Below are 25,897 nucleotides of genomic sequence, written 5' to 3'. Positions count from 1 at the left end.
GTTCAAGAGGGAGATGTTTTTGAACACTCATCCTTAACGTCTCCAATGACATGTGGTAGCATACTGTGAAACTGCTCCTCCCCACAGGCAGCCATCTGGAAGAGTAGGGAAGAATGGAGGTATGTGGGGAGATGAACATCTGGTCTTCTCAGAGATTGCAGTGGCAGGAAATATGATTTAATGGCGGATTTACACCCAGATACTGCACCTATACTTTTATTTTTATAGGCATGTAAAGCGGTCGGTTATTACGTGTCTGTTTGGATTATTTGTTTGTTGTCCTTAATGATGGCCTATTGTGCATGTGATGCAGCCAGATTGATGAATTACTTAATGGCGATGGAAATGAGAGTAACATCTGTGATGGTACTGAATTCATAATATGGTTTTAAAGTATGTAGGTTTTAAAACCGTTGTAATACTCTGGTCTACTAATGTACCCTGTGTTAAAAATGGATTTCACTCAGCGTCATAGTGCTACATCTGCTATATCGAGCTTAACTATTATTCATGTGCTTTTTGTGGCTGTTAAGCTCATCCAAAGCCAGTGTCGAGCCGTTAATTGTACATAGTATGGGGATTGTCCAGATGGGTATTTCAACATCACTCAAACTGATTGAATAAGGTGCTCATTTGTGTCTCGTATACAAGAGGGAGCAGGGTTACATAATTTTGCACCAACTTTCTCAAAGAAAGAAAATACTTTGGATGTATAACAAAAAACACTTTTATTGTGCAGGTTATTGGATTGCATCAGGAAGAAGTGATTAGGAGTAAAAGTCAAATAGCGACACAATAATTGACACTGCCCTGTGTGAATTGCAGGACAATTTTGTTTATTGTAATTTCCTATCTAAACTAAAGGCAAACAGTAACTTTGATAATGCCTTAAACTCAGTAATGAGAAATATATTTTCACAAAGCCATTGGGAGAAGATAAATGCCCATTATCACACCTGGCTTAATCCAACCTTTGTACTCTCAGCATTGGTTTTGCCTTTGTGCATTTGGCATTGCATTAAAAAGAGAAATCTGTGAGTACAACTATCCATTATTACTTGACAAATCCCCAAATACTCTTTTATATAAAGCAACCGCTTTCAAGCAGCTCTAATTGAGTGCTTGGCAGAAAAGTTCAATAATACCAGGTCATGGGTTTGATTTACCTGTAAATGGTTATTGCAGTGGATCGGCCAAATGGTCATTTGTATGTAATTTCTAGAAACGAGCCCAAAGCCTTAAATTGGCCTTCTCTCCTTTGCTCAGCATAGTGGCTTGATTAAATATCAAAGTCCTTTTTAGATCTGTTTTATGTTGCTTGGAATGCAGTTCATGTTTGTGCTCATGCCCCAATGTGGTTGTGCTCTGCTTTTCCCACTTACACTTTACTGTGTGTCTTGGCTGTATACAGACCCAAAGAGTTGAAGTGGTTGAGTTGATGATCAGGCCTGTACAGGACTTCACCTTTTCTTTTCTTTTTTTTTTATTGACACGCTGCACTCTTAATGGAGCACACAGGAGTTGAGCCTCAAGCATTATAAATCAGTTCACACACACACACACACACACGCAATACAGAAGGGCCTCGGAAAATAGCCTCAGGCACAGACGGTATACAATTTCATACGTTTAAGAGTCACTCCAGCCTTGTCTTTATTCTCATGTGAATGTTGCAGTCGGACTGCGACATTCCTCTAAATTGTATCGTGAAAAACATCGAGGAAAAGACACTTTTCTCGTCGCCCTCTCCATGAAAACCAACCGAGTGAACAAGAAGAAAAAAGGCACACATTTTCGCACTCTCCCAAGCACACACGTAACATTGACACCGAAGGAATTCCAAGCAGCTCCTTAATCCAAGCAAGTGCTGACTGAGGCTTAGATTGGATGGAGGAAAAGCGAGTGATGTTTAGACGTACGGGTGAGAGGGCACAGGGGTTTCAATATAGGTGGCGAGAGGGAAAGGGAAGGAAAAAAAAAAAAAAGCTTACATCAAAGGACAGGATTCCCCCCCCCCCCTTCCCCTGATGTTATAGGCACTTTCCAGGTATTTCATTGTGAATAAGAGGATATTTTGTGTTTCTGCTGCTTTCTGGTGACCGTTTAACATAAATCTTGGGGTCTTCTACTCAAAGATAAAGACATTTGTGAGATACTAAATTATAGATCTGTTGTAACAATCTTTCTTCTTCTTCTACAGATATGACTACAGAGAGATGCTGTACAACTCCACATTCTGCCTGGTTCCTCGAGGACGACGACTGGGGTCCTTTCGCTTTTTAGAGGCTTTGCAGGTCAGAGATTCTTCCAGATGTTATTTATTACTGCTAATCTCCAATACTTTTAGATCTTAGTCAGTTCCAGTGCTTGTACTCTAGTATTTAGTAAATGCAGAGTAAATCATTCATATTCTTGAAGGGTTTGTGCATCATTTAGACCCAGTCAGATGCTGGCCGACAAACTCGTTTCTCTGAAAGTACCTCAGTTCTCTGGTTGCTCAAGTTGACTTAATAAGAGATGAACTCTGGAAATTTCCACAAGCAGCCGGACATAAAACTTCAGGTACAAGTTGGACCACGAGGAGAAACTTGTAAGTCTTGAAACTGGGAGCAGGCAGTGAGGCCATCAATCAGTGCTGGAAAATAGGACAATTGAATGACTGAGGTTCTTCCTGTGGCTTATGCTCATCCACTTCCAGTCAGTTTAACACGGTGCAGCTGGTAATACTTACGCTTCCTCTGACTCAGCGTAATCACTGCTGTTCCTGTCATCTTGCTTCCCTTTTTGTTTGTGCCGTTTCGATCTACGTTCTCCTTTTTTTCCCCATTTCTTTGACTTTCTACACCCACGTGCTTCAATAATGTATGTGTATTTGAACATTTATGGATTTCCTGTGCTCTTGCTCATATTCCTAACTCTTTGTACTCTCTTCACATTTATGATCTATCTTTAAATCTTTTGTTGGTAGACGTTTTTCAGCTCTTAAACTTAAATGCCTAAATTAATTTTAATACACAGTACAGTCCGCAAGTTGTTCATATGAATTTCATACACTTTTCCCATGCCTGTTGAAGAAGCCTTCGATGAAAAACGATGCGCCACTGGATTGTAGTGATTGATTTTGAATTCATGACCGTGTTGCAACAAGGTGACATCACTTTACAGTAAATGGTCATTCAAATATATAATCATTTAATGGTATTGGTTTATTTATAGTTTATTGTGAGCAATTATTGCTTCCCTTGTGGTGTCCTGGTTTGGAGCAGCAACACAGCTGGTGAATAGAAACCCATTTTTATGTCATGATGCAATGAAAATCCGCAAACAGCTGAACTATTTCCTTTTTGTAAGTGACGTTCGTGTCAGACTCGAGCAAATGGGTGACGGTAAAGCCAACCGAGGAACAGAGATGTTTTTGTCGAATAAAATTGATGGCTTCAGAGTTTACAGCAGGAGACTGGCAGTGCCGCGGTAGGGAATAAAAAAAAACAAAATAATTGCACCACAGGGGAGCAAGGAGCGAGCCAAAGTGAAAACAGTGGACTGATGACCAGATCGACACGGGGAGCAGAAGCAGTGCGGCTCGGCTTGAGTTAGTATGCGGAGGTTTACTGGCGAGTACGGCTGCTGCATGGCCGAGAGGCACAAGTGAGTCCGTCAACTCACGAGGCGAACAGATCTGAGAGAAGAGGCGAACAATGAATACAGCCAGTCTGTGATTATTCCCAATGGCCAAATGGGAATGCAATGAAATACAGACGTTATGCAACAAGCCAAGGGGGTTATTACTTCTGCATTTGCAAACGTTGTTAACCGGAGTGTTGTCGAGTTGATTGCTCTGCGTGAATACAAAGGTAAAGCACAGCAGCCTTTCAGCAGATTGCTGCCTTCACTAATGACACCAAAGCGATTAGACGAGCTCCGCAGCACTGATGCGGGAATGTTTGTGCCTGGACGCACGTGTGTGTTGTGACCAATGGGTGAATGGCACCCTGCTTAAAAGAATATGGGGTCTTTTACTGCTGGTAGGGTTCTGAGTTTCCCAGCTTCACGCGGCCAAACACAGCCACGGTTCTGCAGAATACACTCAGAAGAATGGGCGAGTGGGCACACAAGGACACATCAACTCTTTACTGCAATTTCATTAATCTCTGAGACTCAATCAGAAGATTAATCCTCACATGCCTTTCCACGCCACTTATTATATTGATCATTTTTATGAAGCTGTGCTGCCTCATCAATTTAAGAGTCGTTCATCCAGGTGCTGCCGTAACGGACTGCGTTCATCCTGTTGTCCAAACTGCTTGATTGGATTGGACAAAAATGTTGTCTCTTTTTCGTTTTGATATTGAGTGTAGAATTACTGATTATGACTGAAGGGTTTATTCAACTTCTGCATACCACTAACTATAAACAGTTATTGGTATGAGTCCTGTCGTTGATTTTCTTCAGTTTGTCTTGTCAGCCAGACACACATGTTGTCTCTCTATATGCTGTCACTCGCAGGCTGCTTGTGTGCCAGTGATGCTTAGTAACGGCTGGGAGCTTCCCTTCTCGGAGATCATCGACTGGAATACAGCAGCTGTGATCGGGGATGAAAGGCTGCTATTACAGGTGGGCCCAGTCAGAACATGAATCAAGAGACCGAACATGGTTTCATCAGCAAAATCTATTCGTACTACACCGACACATTGCCAGTTCTATGTCTCTCTCTCTCTGTCTCTCTCTCTCTGTCTCTCTCTCTGTCTCCCCCCCTATTATCCATGCTTGATAGACCACAAATACACTGACGTTATTTATGTAAAAGTCCAGATATATGCATAAAAAGCTTTGGTGATTCAGTCACTTCAGCTTCAATATTGATAACTTATGATCTTTTTACTGCAGTACTGTAGTAACAAGGTGATTTATTATTCTTTTTTGATTGAAAGTGGGATTAAATACATATGTTTGTGATTAAAAGGAGTGAAAGAGAAAAGTAAAACTTCCAGTAAAGTGCTGATAAATATCTAATTGAGTGTAATAAAGTGAAAATGCCACGTTGCCAAATCTGGTAATAAGGCAGATGGATCTTCCTTCACATTTGTACAAATGAGTGTCACTTCTGTCTGAAACATTAAATCACACATTTTCTCTTCGTTGTTGGGCAGTATTTGTGTAAGTCGGACTTAATTTGGACTGTAAGACCTTCGGATTTAATTTAAATGACAAACGACACTCACCTATTGTATACATTTGATCCTGTTGTTCTTTCGTCTGGACCACGTGAATTAATAAGTTAACCTGTGTTACGGTTTGTTGCAGATCCCCTCGACGGTACGCTCCATCCACCAGGATAAAATCCTGTCCCTGAGACAGCAGACACAGTTCCTGTGGGAGGCTTACTTCAACTCCGTCGAGAAGATAGTGTTGACCACACTGGAGGTACACACACACACACACACACACACACACACACACACACACACACACACACACACACACACACACACACACACACACACACACACACACACACACACACACACCTGTTTCAACAACCCAAAAGGATGCATGAAATGTTTTGTTTTGGGTTGATCAATACAAATCTTTTGGCAGACAGCTTACATAATTTCCCTTGTCCTTGTTGTCGCCTTAATGTTGAGATATTTTCAAGGGCAGACTGCGTGTGTGCAGATTCACTATCATTATTTACAGCGACTATTCCAGACGAGAGTGAAAAGGGAGAGGGATGATCTATATTGTCGTATACTGCCGTCATGTTCTTTGACTGCATCCTGCCGTGGCTCGGCCATCGATCATTTTAGTAGTTTGCTCCTGTCAGAGTCCATTTATGTGTATTCTTCCTGTAGCAGGCCATCACACTGCTCCTGGGCTAGAATTACAAACAGGCGAGACGAGAGCAGAAAGTAATGAGAGAAGGGAAGCAGACAAAAACCCGCCTTACCGATTTCTAAGCAAGGCAGTATTTTTTTTTTCTCCTTCTTCTTCTTTTTTTTTTATACATTTTATAATATGGTCAAGAATTTACCCAGCTTCAAATTTGCTTGCGAGCTTTGCTTACCATGTCTAAATTTGTCAAATGACTTATCTGAATGACAAAATGGAGTACACGCGGTTATCCAGTCACTTTCTCCTTTTTATTATATGGAAGCCTCATCGCTGACTGCAGCGGACACCATTAGCAGCTCTCCTAAGATGAGGTGGGGAGTCTGAGCGCAGGAAGGCAGAGCTAGAATTTCTCTGTCGGCAAGGTTGAGTTACCGCTGCGACAAGCTGATCTCTGATGTGTTTACACTCGGTATCAGTATACCGTGCTCCAGCATGTGGTCAGTTGTGTTTTGGCTTCAACTGAACTCTCCCAGTGAGCTTCCACGGCCCGTACCTTGAATATCTTTTACGGCAAACATGGAAAAAGATGAACCCCAGGCATCAGGCTGTGACTTCATGCTGTAAAAGAAGTAAACATGGTACACTTTGATCTGTGTCTTCATCATAGACCATAGAGAAGAAGAAGAAAAAAGCGGAATATTTTAACGAAGTGTCCCGTCACTGTGTAGGAGGAGTCTTAGTATTCTAGTGGGAACAATTGAAGCAGATAATGAGGTACCTGTTGTTAGTGTTATATATAAAAAAAAAAAAAAGATCACTTAAAATCTTTTTTTTTTTTTTTTTGATGGCATGAATTTATTTGTTTTGTCTAATTTTAAAATCACCCTCAACACATTAGGTCCAAACTATTATGCTCTAAAATGTGATTTAAAGACTCTTCTCGAATATACAGATGCTTTTCTATTTCAAAGCTCGGATTCCACGGAGGATTATATCAAGTCACGCTTGCAAATGGAGTCTTAAATGAATAAGTACATTCTAGAAATTCTATGTATAAAAGACCTGTTTTCACTTTGCCATTTCATGCATGTTGGATCCATAATCAATCATAATTAAAAAATTGTAGTCACCAAAGTCTTGACGGTTTTTAACTCGATAACTTAATAAAGCAGCCGCTGTTTTCTAAGGGCCTCTGGCACTTGAACTCATATAAATTTGAGCTCTTATGAATACAACCCTTACTGAATCCAACAATTGCATTGAGAAATAACATGCTTTATTTATTATGTATAACACTGAAGTGATGTGACTTTTGCATTGGTATAATTAAAACAGATAGACAGCTATTTTTGTAACACAACCAAAAATAGGCTATCATGAAGAATCTAATGAAATAAAGAACAAATAATGGGATAAAAGAAATCAGTTGTTTCTGAAAAGACATGACGGCACAATGCAGTGAGACGTGAGCACATTGGGACAGCATATACTGTTTTTGTTTGGGGTTTTTTTCTTCCTTTTTTTAATTGTTCCACAGCAGTCGGTAACTGTGTCTGTTTGAAAAGTTCTAGTCTTGTTAACCCCCTTTTCATCTCTGGGTTGAGTAGGAATAAAAAATTATTGCCCAACTGTGTTTAATCAGCTGACAAAATGTAGTGAAACTTTAATCTTGTCCTCCCCCCCTCGTAGATCATCCAGGACCGGGTACTTCTGCACACTTCAAGGAGCAATCTCATGTGGAACAGTCTTCCTGGAGGTCTTTTTACGCTGCCTCAGTACTCCACATACCTGAGAGACTTTCCCTTCTACTACTCTAAGCTCGGTCAGTCAATGAATCATGCACATGCTAAGAAACATGTTCGTGACACACCCTAAGGTCTCTTTAAGTCATTTCTATTTCTGAATAAACCGTCCAACAGCTGGTGTGCGGCAGCTGTTAAGCACTTCTAAACCTGTTTTTTTAATGACAAGCTTTGTGATCTGTGTTTATTTTTTTCCCCTCATTTGTCACTAAAAGGCACCAATTAGACCTGCCTTGTCAAAATTCTGCTTGTTTAATTGGACACATATGTGACTTGTTGACACTGGGATTAAGTGTACTGTCACCTTTTCCTCTGCAAGCCGAATTAGACTTCATCAGCTAAGATGTGTTTCAAGTAAACACAGCTTAAACTAATCACAGATATACTAAGCTGCTAAATGTATTGCAAATTAAAATTTCATTTTTGGTTTGGAAGATCTGGTTGTACTGATCAAACTTGTAATTGCCAGACAAGAGCGATTATTAAACCCTGAATATAAGCCTGTTTTCTAACCTATTTCCAATATCGTATCTGGTATGAGGTAATTCTCATGATTGAGTGCTTTATTGATAGATTTAGATGGTTTATTAACCTTTTTATGTTCTGTTGGTTTTTTTGTTGTTGTTGTTTTTCCAGGTGTGAAGCCATACCCTAAATTTACGGCGATAATTCATGTGGTCACCCCACTTGTCTCTCAGTCTCAGCCAGTGATGAAGCTGCTTGTGGCCGTGGCCAAATCCCAGTACTGTGCTCAGGTAATTTAAAAGTTCAACACGGAACATTGAACAACACACTTGACGTTCACCTGATAGGAGAGGCTTAATGGAGCAAGTTTATAAACATTGAGGAAAAACGATTCACATCTGAATCGTTTCACACTGCAAAGTGAGAAAAGTTTCTTTTCAGAGGAAGCTGAGTTTTGAGGTTTTTAGTAAATCCATGATGGTGGCTGAATGAAAAGCTTACTCACTGGTGCTTGGAAGACACAGCATCTGTGATCCACTCTTCAACGGCTTTGGTTACTCCTGCTACCATTTTACCATTTTATTGACAATTATTTTGACCATCTGCAGACATGCTGAAATTGTAGAGTTTTTCACCAACACTTGTGGGAGATGGAAACGTTATGAAGTGTTGCCTTTCAAAACATTCACTCCGGTTGTTATGACAGCGATGGTGTTCAATTTGTCTTATACTGTGGGCTCCATTTGCCTCCCAGGTTTCGGTTCAGAGACCTTATGCTTGACAGCACTTGCTGACAGTATTTAAGAAAGGCTTTCAATGGCCTCTAAATGAAAACCTGCACGAGTGCGTCAAATGTGGGGACAATTTATTTTTCTTATTGCATTGTGGTGGGACATGAGCTTTTGACATCCACTTCTCCAACAAAAAAACAAGAATTACAATGAAAGAGTTATTTTCCGAGCTTGTCTAGCAAGCCAAGCACTTAGTTACTCCACATTATTCTAGTAACAGAAAAGGCAGTAAACATCTTTTGCTTGTTGTGTTGTCTGTCTGAGTTCTAATATTCACCATTGCAGTACTTTTGAGGCCCTGAGTTTTGCAGCTTTTGAATAAAACTGAACATTTTGCAGCCATGTGTAATATGCAGTATGCGTATTGCCTTAGTAATTGATTACGTGATGTGTTTTGGAGATATTCATTTTTAAAACGACAACCGCTTAGCCTTAATTTGCATCATTTGTCATGCAATATTTTGTGAAATCATACAAGGACACTGGAAATCGGAATTCGTACAGTTTTGCTGAGACTAACATACATGTGAAGCTTGTCTGAATCTGATCTCACTGATCTTCCCTTTTCGCAGGTGATGGTGCTGTGGAACTGTGACAAGCCTCTTCCTGCCAAGCACCGCTGGCCTGCCACCTCAGTCCCTGTTGTTGTCATTGAAGGTGAAAGCAAGGTAAAAACCTCAGCCGGATACTGGAGCCTTGTATAATACTGTGTCCTTCCCTAGCAAGCTGAAGTTTGAGATGGAAATGGTCAAATGGCAAGTGTTGCATTCCGAATCATTGGATCAGTGCAAAAATACACATTTGCATACTTCCATGTTCCTCTTTTGAACTGAGAGTTCTCAAACTGAACAGTCTGTGAATGGGAGCAAGAAAAACACCCCACAAATGCACACCCTGATTTGCAGTATACAGCTTTGAGGTATCACAGAGATTGCTGCTGCAGATAAAAATCTGCATGCTACCTCCATTTCCAAATTGCAGTAACATCAATATGCATATATTTCTAGAATCTAAAACCACCCCATGAGAATTTGTCATTCAGTTATTAGTATAAAGACATGCGGGAACACCAAGGCAACTGGGCTCATCTGGGAGGGAAAACTGCCTGTCGATTTTGTATCGGTAGTTTGAAGCTCATCAGTGAAATGCCGTATTTGTATGGTCATTGGTGTTGTCTGACTCCTGATGTTACCGAGGCAAGATCAAACAACTCGTACAAACAGATGCGAAGAAACTATTAGCACTGGTTGTCAGGCAGCTTCATATCACTTGTGCTCAAGTGGGTTCTGTTTATACCATGGTAGTTGGCGTTGGACTGCATGGTAAATACTATTTACTCACAGCACCCAGTCCCATTGTGTGTGTGTGTGTGTGTGTGTGTGTGTGTGTGTGTGTGTGTGTGTGTGTGTGTGTGTGTGTTTTGCAAATCCCACCAGGTGATAAGCAGTCGCTTTCTGCCCTACAACACCATCCCCACTGATGCTGTGCTCAGTCTGGATGAGGACACTGTACTTTCTACCACAGAGGTAAATGCAACAAAACATTCAGGCACACTTAAATATAATTTGATCTCGAGGTTAAAAAAAAATCAAAACAACTTCTGGATCCAGGTGGACTTCGCCTTCACCGTGTGGCAGAGTTTCCCTGACCGCATCGTTGGTTATCCGGCCCGGAGCCACTTCTGGGACAGCAACAAGGAGCGGTGGGGCTACACTTCCAAATGGACCAATGACTACTCCATGGTGCTGACAGGAGCCGCCATCTATCATAAGTACGAACACTCTTGGTTTCAATTTGAATTGATAATAACTCACTTGGTTTTGTAAGTGTATGTCCCCTCCTCTCACGCCAACTCTTCTCCATTAGATACTACCACCACCTGTATACCACATACCTTCCAGCCAGTCTGAAGACCATGGTAGACCAGATGTCCAACTGTGAGGACATTCTGATGAATTTTCTGGTGTCGTCGGTGTCTAAACTACCACCCATCAAAGTGACGCAAAAGAAACAGTACAAGGAGACCATGATGGCACAGGTAAGCCTCATTCTCCCTTGACGTTTTAGAAAGAGGTACAGCATGGGTACACCTGGAAAAACCAAGCGCTCTTCTTTGTCTTCCAATATAGCCAATGGTTTGAAGTCATTGATCATTTTCAAGGAGTCTGAAAGTTCAATATCCTCACTGAAGCGTCATTAATTTTGTTGATCTTTTTTCTCCCTCACTCTGTCTCCGTTCTGACCATCCTCTCTCCCTCTTCCATCACTCCCCACCACTTCTACTTTCCATCTCCAGAGCTCCCGTGCGTCTCGCTGGGCTGACCCGGACCATTTCGCCCAGCGTCAGACCTGCATGAACAAGTTTGCCAACTGGTTTGGCACCATGCCATTGGTCCACTCTCAGATGAGGCTGGATCCTGTCCTGTTTAAAGACCAGGTGTCAATACTACGGAAGAAATACAGGGACATCGAGAGGCTATAACCCTCCTGAGCCCCCCTGCTCTCTGGACACGACAATGAAAGAGTGAGGGGGCGGACCCATACGGAAGTGTAGAGCCTGTCCATGATTGTGTGGATGGCTCGGTGCAGAAGCAAATTGGATTAGGTACAGAGAAAGGAGGAGAGAACAAAGCAGAACAGATTTTGAGACCACACTTTTCTGTCTCCGTCACTGTCCATCAGCTTCTCCTGTCTGTCCCTGCTCTGATGTTGACTGAGCAAACATGCTCTACTTTATACACAATGACTAGGGACACCTGAGGACTCGGGACTGCTCCACTTTGAACTGAAGAGGTTGTGGGAGCATCCAAGCACTGGCAAACCCCTCCCAACTCCAACCTGCTGACTGTTGTGCTCTCTACACTACGCACAGGTTCTTGAAAGTTCGTGCTGGCAGAATATTATTGATAATTGTGAAGAGGATAACACTATTTTGGATCGTGTTTAGCTATTTTTTTATACAGTGAATGAATGCCCAGCACTACTCTCGATATAATGTCTTAACTCAAATGAACTTGGGGTGGATACAGAGACCATGGATCCGTGTTCGGGTTGTTAATCTGACATTCACAGTGCCTCGCAGTTTTATCTCGTGATGCTGGGATCTGGAGTCTGAGAGAAAAGACACGGTGCAGAATGAGCACTGTGATCTTGCTGTTTTTTAGATATAATTTGGGATTATCTTCACTATTAACATTGTCGGGTTTTGTAGTAAAATCTCCAGGTCAATAGTGATATTTTTGATTCGAAATGTAATAAAGTGGTTTTTATTGAGTTGAAGGGGGGAAAAAATCCCCATGTGCCAACGATCTTCAGGAGAGCCCTATATAAAATGAAATAAATGCAGAATGAAACTAGTAATTACTTTAATAAAACAAACTTCCATGATTAAAATGACTTATAGGGCAACACAACAATGAAACAACAGTTGGGGGAGTATCCAGAATTCCAATCATCTCACCCCTGGAGGTCCTACATCTCAGAATTCCTATAAGTATAAGCTATAAGTCCTGATTTCATGCTGTCCTGTAACAAGTTCACTAATGACTGACACGCACTCGGAGTAAGTTTTCACCGAGCAAACGACTGCTTCATTCCAATTTTCATTTGCAACTGTGATCTCACAGCTCTCGCCAAGTATTTGTTACGCTGCTTAAAAGCTCCATGTTGAAATGTCCAATGGCGCTTTGGAAAGTCCTATAATGTGGCTTTGTGCTTCCACCATCTCGCACATTGGTGTTGTGCCATGGCCCTTGAGCCACCTTCAGTCAGCTGATGAAAATGAGAGGGAGTAAGAAGTGACGTCTCTGTCACTCCCTTTGAATTGGTCTTAACTCTGAGATGTATCTCATGCGCTGCGTTGACTGGAGAATGTCTGTGGAACATGAATTTGGGTCAACATTCAAGCTCTTTTTCTGTAATTGTTGCTTTTGTGTGTTTTGTATGTTTTGGTTTTCACCTTCAAGAATCTCAAGTCCAATATGTTTTCAAAAGTTAAACATCGAGTGAGCTTTCCCTGCCATTTAAATCTTGGAGAATTTCTATACATATATAACATCTTCTTTTTCTTTTTTCTTTTTTTTGCATGCGCCTGTGACACATTCATGTGTTTGTGTGTACTTTGATTTCAGGAATGCCATGCGTTCTCAAATTAATTTTGTCCACCAACTATTTGTGTTCTATGTAGAAAAATCTGAGATGGAAAGCAGGGGAGAGCTTTATGTATGGGAGAAATCTGCAGAGGCGGCCGCTGCTCTGCGTTCTCACTTTTGAGAACGTGCTATCAGCTTGACAGCAAATAAACAATCCTTGTATAAGTAAACACAAGTGCTATCAAGACAGCTGAGTATAGTCATCAACGGAACCACATTTCAGAAAAGGACTTTGGTGCAATATTTAAGATGACACTTTCTCTATCTTGCTTCTTTTTTTTTTCCTTCTTTTTTGAGTTGGCGATGCAGAGGGCAGGGGGGGGGGGGCGGGGGGCTTTAGATTGATGTGCCTTCAGAAGAAAAACTTTTTTCATTTATCTGCCTTGTGCAAGTAACAGGTCCCTTTTTTGTTTTTTTTCCTGTTTTCTTTATCAGCATCCGGCAACACATAACGGCACCCTAAATGATACTGTGTACCACTGGAATGCTACTAAGACTCACTACCACACAGCTGAAACTAACATTCCTGCCTTTTCTGTTAAGGAAGCGTCTTTCAAGGTCTCGTTAGACTCGACCCAACACACACTGCCTAGTATTAATACATATGCGACGTCCCAAAAAGCCCGCCTCTACCTGTTTCTCGCGCTCATAGTAACACATGTAATACACATAATTCACATGCACACAGTACTTATCAGACAGGACTGCGTCTCCCAAGAATTCTCTGCCTGTTTCCTTCGCTGTCTGCCATGACTGCAGATCTTATTTTAGAGAGATTAAAATGGAAGAATAGAGGAAACACATGATTTTTGTAAATGAATTTTATAAAAACAAATGGGGGAAAGAAAAAAAAAATCAACGAATAAAATGTTTGACATAAAATTATGGCTTTATTATGTTTGTTCACATGTTTGGATGTTTCGTGACTGCAGTGTTGTGTGAATGACATCGTTTTCATCCTACTCCATTCCTTTTCTCATTTCATCCACCCCCCCCCACCCCATCTCTCTCAGACATATCCGCAACCTATTTACCGTGAACACATTTTGTGTGTTTTGGTTTCATACCTCCATGTGTGCGTGTATGAACTTTGTCCCATGCCAAGAAACTGCAGTGTTTACATAAATCTGTGTGAGGATGATTGGTTTAGACACGCTGCATAAATAACAGCATCTATCCAGGATGATCCCATGGTGCATGAGAGCTGCCAACTCAGCTGGAGCAACAGCTACAGACGAGATTGCTTCCCCAAACACACACGTATATACATATATACGGGCACCAAACTCGCAGAGATCTGCCGTATGCGAAAGCTGGACGAGTGCCCACTCGGGATGAATTATCTTGCGTCATGCCACAAGGAAACCATTTGGACAGTCACACAAACAGGACATGCACTCTTGTGTGCTGTGGTCTAAATCAGGAGAGGGTTAGAGGGTGACCCAAAAAAAAGAGCACATGATCCAGATGTGTAGGGACTATAAATGCTCATTTTTTTTTGGTGGGGGGGGGGCGGCCTTCACAGATCTTGCCGCTTGAGAGTTTCACTGCACCCTGGGGGCCCGTCCACTGCCAAAGTCTTCTGGGGTAATTTAATGGTATGCAAATTCGTGCAGACTTTCTTAATCCTGTTGATGAGATGTGCATCTGCAGTGGAGGTGGAACCGAGTTTTGCAAGCAGGACTCTCCGCCGCTGTTGGATTGACTGAAGTGAGTCCGAGCCAAACTGGAGTAAGTCCCCTCTGCTTCTGTCAGCCGTGCTTTAGAAATCGCTGCAACATGCTAACTCAAACCTTGGAAAGAGAAGAAAGATTTTTTTCTCTGCTGCTCTTGGACTCTTTTGATTGTATCCAAACCGTCTATCTTGGTATGTGGGGGATTTTTCCATCATGGGGACATCTGTCTTCGAGTTAATTAAAGTTTCTTTTAAAAACTCACACAGTGCATTCCGAATTATTTTGTCATCACGCAGTCTCTTGTTGCACTTTGGAAGTTTAAAATATTTGTGCAGATTCTTTACTTGGTCTGATTGGTCAATCTTATTGTAAGCATTTGGGCTCCGTAAACCAAAACGATAGATTTGAAATGAGACAATCAAGACCTGGCTCTAACTTTACACCCAAATCAGGTGAATGATGTGATTTAAACTCTTTTTTTTTTTTTTTTTTTGGTCTTTCTCATTTGTCAGTGGCCAAAAGTTACTAGACAAACAAATATAGTGGAAGTGTGTGTATGAAGACTTTCTTTGTTGGAGATTGACACAGTAAGTCTTTGCAACTGGAAAACTATGGTCTTCAATAGACATCATCAGATGCTGCAGGATAGATGTTGTATTTCCTGCACAGGAACCCTCAATCTTGGCTGATTTGCTTCAAAATCACTGTGGCGGTGTAATGAGCCAAAATGCTGAAAATGTGTTCAGTGTTTCAATAGTTGGTGGATTGAATGCATATTTAGAAGAGATGCATTTTTCTTGTTCACTATTTTTACTCCAATAGCAAATTACTCTCAGCTTGTGTCAGATTAAATTTGAAGGCATATGCTTCATAAGATGTAAATATTCACGTTGAGAGGAACAGTTGCATTAGAGGTGACGACAAGGGTCTCCCTGTGGCAACGGGATTGAATCCATAAAGATTAGGAGCATTACGGCACACTGATAGCCACAATCACTGTGTTTGGCAGGATTCAAAGAATCCAACGCTTCATTATACACCCTGATAATAAAAAAATCTGCTGCCTCTCCGAACAGTCATATCCTCTGATGAAGTTCTGCTTGTTTCTCTGCGTAAACCCTGTGCACATAAGCACATCCAAAGGACAAGATGTTTTACTTCATGCAGCTGTGTGGATAATAACACACTCCCGTCTCGGTATGTCGGGATAATCAGATGTTCAGCTTTGTGACTCACACCTAGCACATCAAACAAGGTAGCTCATCAGGACCAGCAGAGCTTCGGCACAGGAGAGGCGAGTTTTTTTCTGAGGCTGTGTGAGACGCGTTTGCCACATCACAACGCCAGGCAGCAATCAAATACTAACTGGATGACATTATCTTGTCAAAGAGATGGGAGCCAAAAACCGTGTCACCACACAGACATGGCAGTCTGAAAAGGTGTTATAGCTACACTACTTTCTTTGTATACTGCAGGAAATCATGCTTTGGTCTCTCTTAAATCCACTTGAAAGCATATTTGGTTGTTTTTCTTTGATAAATAATGAATATACTGTGAAATGTCCAATAGAAATCCTCATATTGCATGATTCTTCAGTGAATTTGTCCAAATATTATATATATATTATATATATTCACACTGAGGGAATGACCTCTCACTGCCAGAGGTTGCATCGTCACTGTCAGAGCGACTGTGAAGCATTATCAAGCCTACCCAATTTCACTTGTCATCCTGCATACATCTATTCCGATTTGGACGTTCATTGCATGTAGCTTAAGATTATTGTTCAAATTGAGTCTTAAACAATGCTAATAAGTAGAACCTGGTACAACAGTGATGTGAAGCTGAGCTGCTGGTAAATCATAAACATGCTCAACTGGCAGCAGCTTTTCTGCAACAGATGCTGTTGCCTATGAAACAAATCCGCTTTAGTGCATTTCACAATTTGATTGTAGACAAATCAGTTTGTCTGTCGGGCATGTTCCTCGTCGCTCTATCTAATATACTGTTGGGAAATTGGTTTTCCAGTCTGCGTGGATGACCGGTTCGCAGCCAGGATTGTTTTTTTTTGTGTGGTTTTTTTTTCCATATTGAATTTGTTAAGCTTTGGTCGGGGTGCTTAAAACTGTTTCCTCCTGCTCTAAACCCATTTTCTGTCTTGACATTTTCTTTAAGTTGACCTGACTTCATTGATTCTTTCATCCATTTAACAATAATTTCATTAATGAATTAGTACTCTAAGATAGCTGAGCTCCGGAAAAAATGGGGCAGTATGAGTGACACCAAAGGCAGAAAACTAGGACACTGAAATCAAATGAAGTAATTATTAATGGCATAATCAATTATAATACTCTAATTAATAATTTGCCGCTGCCTGTGTGTGTCTCCTGATATGTCATGTCAAACTGACATTGAAAAGATATCAACACAGAATAGACATGAAGAATATGATGGGATTTATCCACCCATAAATGCATCTATGTGTAAATGTGATATATATGTGATATATATGTGTATATATGTGTATATATGTGTATATGTGTGTGTGTGTGTGTATATATATATATATATATATATATATATAAGAAGCAGAACTCAAGACTTGATATACATATATATATGAGTCTTATGAGATATCCGGTTTTGGGAATTTACAAGATTTGGATTTATCCTCCGTGATTGAATTTACTTGTGTATTTTACGTCCACAATGTCAATACCAATGGCTGCGGTGATGGTGTGTGTGCCACAGCGCCCTCTATATGCACTCTGGGCTCACAGCAGGCAGTGAATGTGCGCCACAGCGCCCTCTATCGGCACTCTGGGCTCACAGCAGGCCGGGTTCTCGGTGTCAGACTCCTCCTCCGCCATGTTTGACTGTAAACATCCTGCCGTTTTTAAAAGGACAGCGCTGAGCGGGAGGAAGGCGACTGGCGCCATCTTGGCTGTTTTAATGAGTACAACAGGGGGGCATTCACTGGGAGATATAACATAATAATTCGGATTTCACTCTAGGAGGGGTACAGTCGGTAAGTGTGTTTGCAGCAGAAGTGTTTGTGCGTAGTTTTCTGTATTTTACGAGGTGAAGTGAGCATGCATGTTAGAGTTTATTCGCCGCGGCCTTTACTGTACGCAGAGCCGTTAGCCAGCAGCTAACGAGAGTGTCGTACTGGTACAGAGAGAAAAAAAAGTATTAGCGAGCTTTGGAGAGCGCGTTCTTTCCCTGCGCTTCACTTTGTTGTCCCCACGCCAATATTACTACTCTTTCGTTACAAAATATTTTAACTTCATCTTCATTAATTTGCCTTAAACGTACGTGTGGACCGCCAACGCATTCATTGCTCCTTTTGTAGTTAGCTGGCGGCTAATTTAGTTCATCCCACTTGATGGCGCCGACTACTTACTGGCGTCGACCACCCTTTGGCGCTTTTTACTTTACAAGCTTCGCGAAGGCCGATTTCATTAAAGTCTTATCCAAAAAGCTGCGAAAATTTGTGTTGATTGTGTTTCCTAAAAGTTGTAAGGATTTTCCGGAGGAAAACGTGCATTTGTAGTGTTTGCCTCCAGGAGTGTAAAAACAGGCGGAACTTGAATGAAGTCAGCGCTTGTTTTGATCGCGACAGAATAATCTGTGTTTCTGTGGATTAGTACATGAATCTGTGGATATCTCCATATTTACCATCACCGGATAGCATGTGGTGGTCATTTAGTAACATTTGAATGATGTAGGTTTACTGGAGATTGTATGGCACCTCCACCGATTTTATAAGAGCTACCAAGTTTTTGTTATCTTTCTGTACAGTAGTTCAAATTCTGCTCATTTATCTGCTTTAAAAGGTTTTTCAGTATATAGGGCAACTAACTAATTAAGCGGTATGCGATTATTATAAATTCAGTTGACTACGTTTTTGAATAAAATTGACTCACTTGTCTCTTATCAGGTGTCCATCCACTAATCAAACAATAATATTAATAAAATTATGTATTCTTTACTTGCCTCGGTTCAAGTTGTACCACGTGATTCCATAATCACTGGCATGTTTGAATTTGATATTCAGGGTATGGAGCAAGTTGTGTTTTGTAACCTGTGGTCCAAGAAGCCTTTTGTGAATCACAAGTTCATATTCTGGATAGTTCGTAAACTAATTTCTTCTAAATTACCCCAGGCATATTTTCTGACACCCGTTATATTTTGTTCCAAGTTAGTTGAAAATGGCATGTGCAGTTGAAATCACAGTTTTGTTTTGCTCAATTGACATGTGAAAGGTTTTCACACCCTTTTCAATTGTGCTATCCAGGTAAACCATACCACAGTGTGTGTGTGACCCAGGGGAGCCAGGGCAATGTTCTACGCCCACTTTGTTCTCAGCAAACGTGGGCCGCTGGCCAAGATCTGGCTGGCGGCCCATTGGGACAAGAAGCTTACCAAGGCCCATGTCTTTGAATGCAACTTGGAGAGCAGCGTGGAGAGCATCATCTCGCCAAAGGTAATGGGTCAAGTATATGTCTTTGTGTGCATTTAGTTTGGGTTTTGTTGGTTGCGGTAAGCGACTTCCATCCTTTTTATAAAACACTGTTCAACTTGCTTTTCGCTCGTGTTATTTCTTTAATGTTATTTTCTTTTTCTTTTCTTGTAGGTGAAGATGGCTTTGCGTACATCAGGCCATTTGCTCCTTGGGGTGGTGAGAATCTACCACAGGAAGGCCAAGTACCTGCTTGCTGACTGTAATGAAGCCTTCATTAAGATCAAAATGGCTTTCAGACCAGGTGAGGAAAAGTGAAAGTGCTGCTGAAAACCAGTTGTGTTTGTTTCATAAAAGTTGTATATTTGCTACAGTTGGTTTTTTTTTGTTAAAGAAATTTTCACTGGCTCGGTTGGTTACTTTTCATGAGTCACCACACTGTGCAGGACAGTATGTGCCATCATCATGTTACTTTGTGCTCAGGTGTGGTGGATCTACCGGAGGAAAACAGAGAGGCGGCATACAATGCCATCACTTTGCCGGAGGAGTTCCATGACTTTGACCAGCCACTACCTGACCTGGAGTGAGTTAATCATTTTTACTGCTTTCATTTTTCTAGTCTCTCCTTTCGATTGGTATTGATGTTGTTTATGCGCTTGTTTGTTTCACCTGTCATGTCTTGTCCGGTGCATTTCTGCATGCTGTCCCCCTCAGAGCTTTTCACTAACGGTGTCTAATCCGGTCACAGTATTCTTGTTCGAATCTGAATTCTTTGCTTATTTACTGCTATTAAATTTCTATTTTGCTGCTAGCTTAGACGTCTTTTGTCTTTGAATGTGTCAACCATATGAACATCTAGTTTTATCTGCCACCATTCCTCCTAAAAATCTGGCTAGTGCAACACATAACTCCACAGGATCTTCTTTTGGAAAACAAACATTCATAGACTTGCCGTTGCTCTGAGTACATCATGTCTATGCTTGATATTGATCATTTGTGAAACCCTTCGACTCATCATCATGCATCTTTTCATTGTTGTGTGTGTTTTGAAACAGTGACATCGACGTGGCCCAGCAGTTCACCCTGAACCAGAGCAGAGTAGAGGAAATCACAATGCGGGAAGACGTCGGCAACCTCAGTCTCTTGCAAGACAATGACTTTGGTACGACACAACTGACGCGCTGATATCTGTCGCCGCATCAGCTTCGTATGAAAACATCACACGGCATCTGTGGAGTTGTGAATTAAACGCGTTGTAAATTATGTACTTTTTTGATGGAAGGAAATATCAAGGTTTTGTGAAAGAAGCAAGGTACGACGGGTCACATGCTTGTATTGATGGGATGAACTGCTGTGCTCTTCAGCTGACTTTGGTATGGACGACAGAGAGATGATGCGTGACGCTAGCACGTTCGAGGAGGACATCATGCATGGAACAACGGCCTCTAACCTTCTGCTGGAGGCTGAGCCTGGGCCGGCCAATCTCCCCGATAAATCCAACCACATGGAGTATGATGACTTTGGGGATGGTTCAATGGGCAACACTGATGGGGGAATGCTAGGTGAGTGCAATGTGATAGAGATGTTATTTTCACTCTGCAGGTCTACTGTGAAAGTTGAAGCTTTCATCTAACAATTTTTCTCTTATTCATCAGTCGACAAGCTTCTGAGCTCTGAAGATGGAGGTGGAATCTTTGATGATCCTCCAGCGATCACAGAAAGTGTCATGATGCCTCCAGATCACGTAGATGATGAAGATGACTTTGACAACCTCCAGTCACGTAAGTAAAACCGAATTGGGAAATCTGTGCGTTCTATTGGCAATCGTAAAGGTAAATAGCAAGGAACGCAGAGAAATGACATAAGAATAAAACAATGAAAGATTAGAACAGGACCAAAAAAATAACTAAAAAGTGCATGCACAACAAGCGTAAATAACGACGCAGTGCAGCCACAATGAGTGATTACATTACATAACGGCAGAAACAAGCAGGTCTTCCTCTTTCTTTGGAAAAGTACCTGATAAAAACCTGCATTGTTGTGTGACGTGTAATAAGCTGCTTCTTCAATTTGAAACGTATTCCTTTGTCCATCCAGCGGGTCCAGACAGCCCGGATTCTTGTCCAGCAGAGACTCTGCCAGCAATGGCCGACCACACGGAGCAGACCACTCTGGTTCACAATGAGGAGGAGGCCTTCGCCCTGGAGCCCATTGACATCACTGGTAAGAGCCTTCGCCGGAGGGACTGTAAAGTTGTGTTCTTGTGCCAAAGTTTTTCTTTGTTATTTCTTTTGCTACACATTGATTAAGAATTGATCTGGTGGAAATACTAATATATTGTGTTCTGTGTCAACATAGTGCGATACTTTTTTCTGCAAACAGTTCTATAATTCTTTGCCTGCAATGTTATGAATGAATGGTACAGGACGAAATGTTGAAGAAACAGTATTTAACTGCACTTTAGCAAAGAAAGCTTGAGTCCAGCACACCATTATTCCTCTCGTCACAACTGATTGTACATGAAACATGACCGTTTTTGTTTAATGAAGAGAAGAAACTACTTGTGGAACTACCTCCAGAGCCACAGCTTTGGTGAAGTGACAACCCATGTGTTTTTCTTCTTCTTTGCAGTGAAAGAGACAAAGGCCAAGCGCAAGAGGAAGCTTATTGTCGACAGCGTGAAAGAGTTGGACAGTAAGACCATCAGGGCTCAGCTGTCGGACTACTCAGACATTGTGACCACCTTGGACCTCGCCCCTCCCACGAAGAAGCTCATGATGTGGAAGGAGACAGGCGGAGTGGAGAAGCTCTTCTCTCTCCCTGCTCAGCCCCTCTGGAACGCCAGACTGCTTAAGGTATCAAACCACTGTTATACATTTTGATGTATTGCAGAATAAATGCCTATACGCATTCTAAAGTGTTTAAAAAAAAAAAAAAAAACGGAGTGTCGGCTGTCTGACTCTAATCACTCCCAAACACTTCGGTCAAGGTCTGCTGCTCCAAATAGGTTAGACGGAGTCGTGAAAGAGGAGGGAAGAGTTGGAACATTGTCTTTAGCATTGACATTCTGATCATGTTTTACAAATTGAAGCAAGAACGGGAGGTGGCGGAAATGATGGCGTTTCTTCATTCTGTCTCTATTCCCCGTTCCTTCACACCCTCATCTCACCCATCCTGAATACTGAAAGGGGAACATGTTGATGCATAATTTATTGATTTTTAGTTTTTCTTTGTTATGCCAGTTCTCCCAAAACTGAATAAAGTCTAACTGTTAAATATCTGTCAGATGTTCACGCGCTGCCTGACACCTCTGGTGCCGGATGAGCTGAGGAAGAGGAGGAAGGGCGGCGAGGCGGACAGCCTGGACGAGTTCCTCAAAGAGCTGGAGAACCCAGAGGTTCCCCGAGACGACGTCATGAGTCAGCACCGAGATGTAATTGGTAAGTCGGGCTGAGGCTGGTGAGAAGGTGTAATAATCAGTCGGAAGGTCCTAACGGACACCTTCGGCTCGTCTGCGTGAATTGTGACACCTCGTCAAGTTCCGTGTGTCTTTTTTTTTTCCAGACCAAACCATCATGGAGGAGCCCAGCATGCTCGCAGCCTCTACGATGGAGGGAAGCAGGACGAGCTTGGATGAAACCGCCATGCCCCCTCCTTCCACTCCCCGCGGCGTCAAACGCAAAACCCTTGACAAAGAGAGCGCCCTTCCGGTGAGTGCTCATCATTTACATTTCATTTGTCTTGTCTGGGAATGAACTTTGACAGTTTTCTCAGTGTGAAAGTGTTCAGAATGACTAGACTCCCAACAGTTGTTCGCGTTATTACTGATAATGCAGCAAATTAATTCCAAATTAATTGCTGCTTTTCTAAATCTGTCAGTTCAGTATGCTTGATGAGTTTTATTTCACACAAGAGCTGAAACGCTTGATGCCACATTTCCTTTTCCTCTTTCAGATGGCTCCGTTGGAGCAGCAGCAGGTGGACCGCTCAGTCCTGTCCCAGAGGTTAGACATGCCTCAGGTGGATCTGCCCCCCGAGGAGAGCAGTCTCAGCCTCACACAGCTTGTACCCGAGCTTGACCTTCTTGGTGAGAAAGGAAAAGACAAGAAAGACGACAGCGACGAAGAAGAGGTAGGGCCGTGGAAAACTGCTTCTTATGTCCTGATGTTTGTGTCCTGACAAGTTGGTCCTGATTACTTTGCCTCTGGCTCTCAGGATGAGGAAGGCCAGGCTGGAGACCAGGATCAGGAGGAGAAGAGATGGAACAAGAGAACCCAACAAATGCTTCATGGTCTCCAGGTAATGAGCTGTTATTGTTTGCAATGTCCACGAACCAGATTTTGATTTGTCTGAAATGGTGACCTTTGTAATTCTATTTGAATAATTTAATTGCCAATTTAAGAATTTGGTGTGCAGTGTTAATTTTTTTCCCTTTAGATATGATTTATTCAAAAAACACTTTTGGTGGAGTGCACTGCTCTGCTCCTAGATCTTTTGTCTCGGTAGAGGAGTTTTAATCACTGAGTAAACTTGAGTGTCTGTGCTCTGTCCCACCAGCGCGTCATGGCCAAGACTGGCGCCGACTCGGTCAGCCTGCTTGACTTGTGCCGGAACAACAACAAAAAGCAGGCAGCTGCAAAGTTTTACAGTTTCCTGGTCCTGAAGAAGCAGCAAGCCATCGAAGTGACCCAGTCGGAGCCCTACAGCGACATCATCGCCACCGCTGGACCAAGATTCAACCTTATTTAGACATCGGAAGAACAGACAAACACTGCTTGCAACAGACATACCTTTTTAAAAAAAAAAAAAAATTACTCGACTTTTTTGCCTTTTTATTGTGTTTTCCTGTCAGCCCTTGTTCTGTTGTTTTTTTTCTTTATCCCTGGGGAAGGGGGAGGATCTCGTGGGGGAAAGGGACAGAAACTTTTTTTTTTTTTAAGGATTTTACTGTACTACAAATGGAATTATGCAGTGTTCTTGGTTCAAAAGGAGGAGGAAGAATGTTAAACAAGTATATTTATAAAGCAACCTTTTACAGTCACCAGTTTAAAAACTTTGCTTCATTATGTTTTGTAAGTTAAACTTCTGTTGTCTGCTCATTCCATATGTTTTGTACTTTTTCCCCTCAATCAACTGAAATGTTTCAGATTTTAGATAAAGGCCCCTGTATTTCATGTTGAATAATGTATGGACTCTACATGTTCTGGAAAGGTACTGTTCCTTTACTCCAAAGTGTAACTTCTCCCACCGTCTTCTTGTTGCACTTATTCCTCGATTCAATCAATCCGACAAAAATTCGTAAATCTCATGATCAGTATCATGTTTCAGATGTATAATTCAAGCAGTTTTCCAACTTTTATGTAAATTTTTTTTGTACCTTTTTACGTTTATGCTTATTCACCTTTTTGCATTATGTAACTCGGTAATGTACTTGTTACACGATCCCACCTTTTTAGTCTTGGGGTAACTTCTAGTTGTGATACATCTGTAAAGATTTGAAATAAAGTGTTTTAAGTACTTGGATAAGTAATGGGGTTTTTTTTAATTCAGAAGACATAACTTGAATGAAATTATAAATTTGGTTTTCATAACTTGTCAGGGGCAGCGATTGGCTTTTCGTTGCACTAGAATTAGCTGGTGGTCAAAATACAAGCTGACTTTATGCTCATCAAAATGACAATCCTTGTCATGTTTCCATCTTGATATTTAACTTTAGTTTTGGTTGAAATGGCTGAGCAAAATCTACCAACGTGCCTGATATGAAAACTTCAATGTGGAGGGAGGAATATCAAATGAGATGTTGAAAATAATGTCGGCAACCTTATCTGAAAACATCCGAGTGAGGTGTGCCAAATTTAACCGCCAAGAAATGCATTGCATTCTCCCAATATCAAAATCAAGACTGCACTCAGTGGAATAGATTTTCTTTCTGATGTTTGATAGTCATGCGGCGCTCACAACCTTTGTAAATAGTTTAACAACATGTATTTTACACAATTAAACAGGTTAATTATGGAGACTCATTTACCGCTGTGTTATTCTATTAATTAACTTCAAAATTACAACCGACCGTTTAAGGGAAACTATCACGATGATGCGGCCCTTGATGAAAATGAGTATGACAGCGCGTGCAACATTGTTGCCGTCCCTAATGTGCACATCAGTGTTTTTGAGGTTTTTGAGGAATTCACAATTATAAAAAAAAAGGAAAACTCAATTCGATTATTAAAACCTGATTTTTTTTCATTGTGCAATTACTTCTAGTGGTGAATATTTTTTGTTAAATCAAAATCCCGGAAAGTTTTATATTTTTAAGGCCCCACGCGAACTTGTTTCCACACGGGCAGAAAAGCCGGACGTGCAATCACCGGAAGCGTCCGTCACTAAGACGTTCCTCCCTTTTCCGCGTGCGGCGGCTCACATAGCTTCTCGTTTACATCTCGGAGCAGACCTCACCACAGACATGGCTTCTACAAGCGGGACTCTGGACTCTCCGGTCAAACAGATCCAGATCGAGGGGCTGGTAAGCTGGAGGGTTATGTTGTGGGGCTCTGTGTTGTTTTTTCGGGGAATTTAAAGGCCGCGGCGGGAGCAGATGTGTGACTGCTAACGTGTGAGCATCATCATGGCGGACTCAGGCCGTTTCACACGACTATTGATGCCTTTGTTTATTTTCATTCACTCAGTTAAAAGAAATCACATACTTTTGATTTTAGTT

General features: G+C 41.6%; 3 protein-coding genes across 3 annotated transcripts in view; all 3 read left to right on the top strand.

Moving 5' to 3' along the window:
• The window catches only part of LOC308133906 (exostosin-1a-like), a 34,674-nt gene extending 20,798 nt beyond the window's left edge, over positions 1 to 13,876 (top strand). The window contains exons 2-11 of the mRNA XM_080501451.1: positions 2,201 to 2,294; positions 4,507 to 4,614; positions 5,305 to 5,424; positions 7,522 to 7,654; positions 8,271 to 8,389; positions 9,463 to 9,558; positions 10,327 to 10,416; positions 10,501 to 10,661; positions 10,757 to 10,928; positions 11,187 to 13,876. Of these exons, the coding sequence (XP_080357577.1) occupies positions 2,201 to 2,294; positions 4,507 to 4,614; positions 5,305 to 5,424; positions 7,522 to 7,654; positions 8,271 to 8,389; positions 9,463 to 9,558; positions 10,327 to 10,416; positions 10,501 to 10,661; positions 10,757 to 10,928; positions 11,187 to 11,372 (1,279 nt within the window). The 3' untranslated portion in view covers positions 11,373 to 13,876. The remainder of the gene's footprint in view (positions 1 to 2,200; positions 2,295 to 4,506; positions 4,615 to 5,304; positions 5,425 to 7,521; positions 7,655 to 8,270; positions 8,390 to 9,462; positions 9,559 to 10,326; positions 10,417 to 10,500; positions 10,662 to 10,756; positions 10,929 to 11,186) is intronic.
• Positions 13,877 to 17,611: 3,735 nt separating this feature from the next.
• Positions 17,612 to 24,696, top strand: LOC308134056 (double-strand-break repair protein rad21 homolog A-like). The gene is made up of 14 exons (XM_080501663.1): positions 17,612 to 17,745; positions 19,015 to 19,203; positions 19,354 to 19,483; positions 19,663 to 19,762; positions 20,235 to 20,341; positions 20,544 to 20,741; positions 20,835 to 20,960; positions 21,277 to 21,402; positions 21,811 to 22,034; positions 22,466 to 22,619; positions 22,744 to 22,889; positions 23,134 to 23,310; positions 23,395 to 23,478; positions 23,737 to 24,696. Exons 2-14 carry the CDS (start codon positions 19,060 to 19,062, stop codon positions 23,926 to 23,928), a joined length of 1,908 nt encoding a protein of 635 aa, XP_080357789.1. The 5' UTR covers positions 17,612 to 17,745; positions 19,015 to 19,059; the 3' UTR covers positions 23,929 to 24,696.
• Positions 24,697 to 25,568: 872 nt separating this feature from the next.
• LOC308133133 (eukaryotic translation initiation factor 3 subunit H) overlaps positions 25,569 to 25,897 on the top strand; it is a 65,399-nt gene continuing 65,070 nt past the window's right edge. The window contains exon 1 of the mRNA XM_080500426.1: positions 25,569 to 25,702. Coding sequence (XP_080356552.1) covers positions 25,643 to 25,702 — 60 coding nt within the window. The 5' untranslated portion in view covers positions 25,569 to 25,642. The remainder of the gene's footprint in view (positions 25,703 to 25,897) is intronic.

The sequence above is a fragment of the Blennius ocellaris genome (assembly GCF_963422515.1).
Source record: "Blennius ocellaris genome assembly, chromosome: 8".
Classification (NCBI taxonomy): Eukaryota; Metazoa; Chordata; class Actinopteri; order Blenniiformes; family Blenniidae; genus Blennius; species Blennius ocellaris.
Note: the sequence above shows the minus strand (reverse complement) of the source record. Positions and strands in the feature narration are given on the sequence as shown.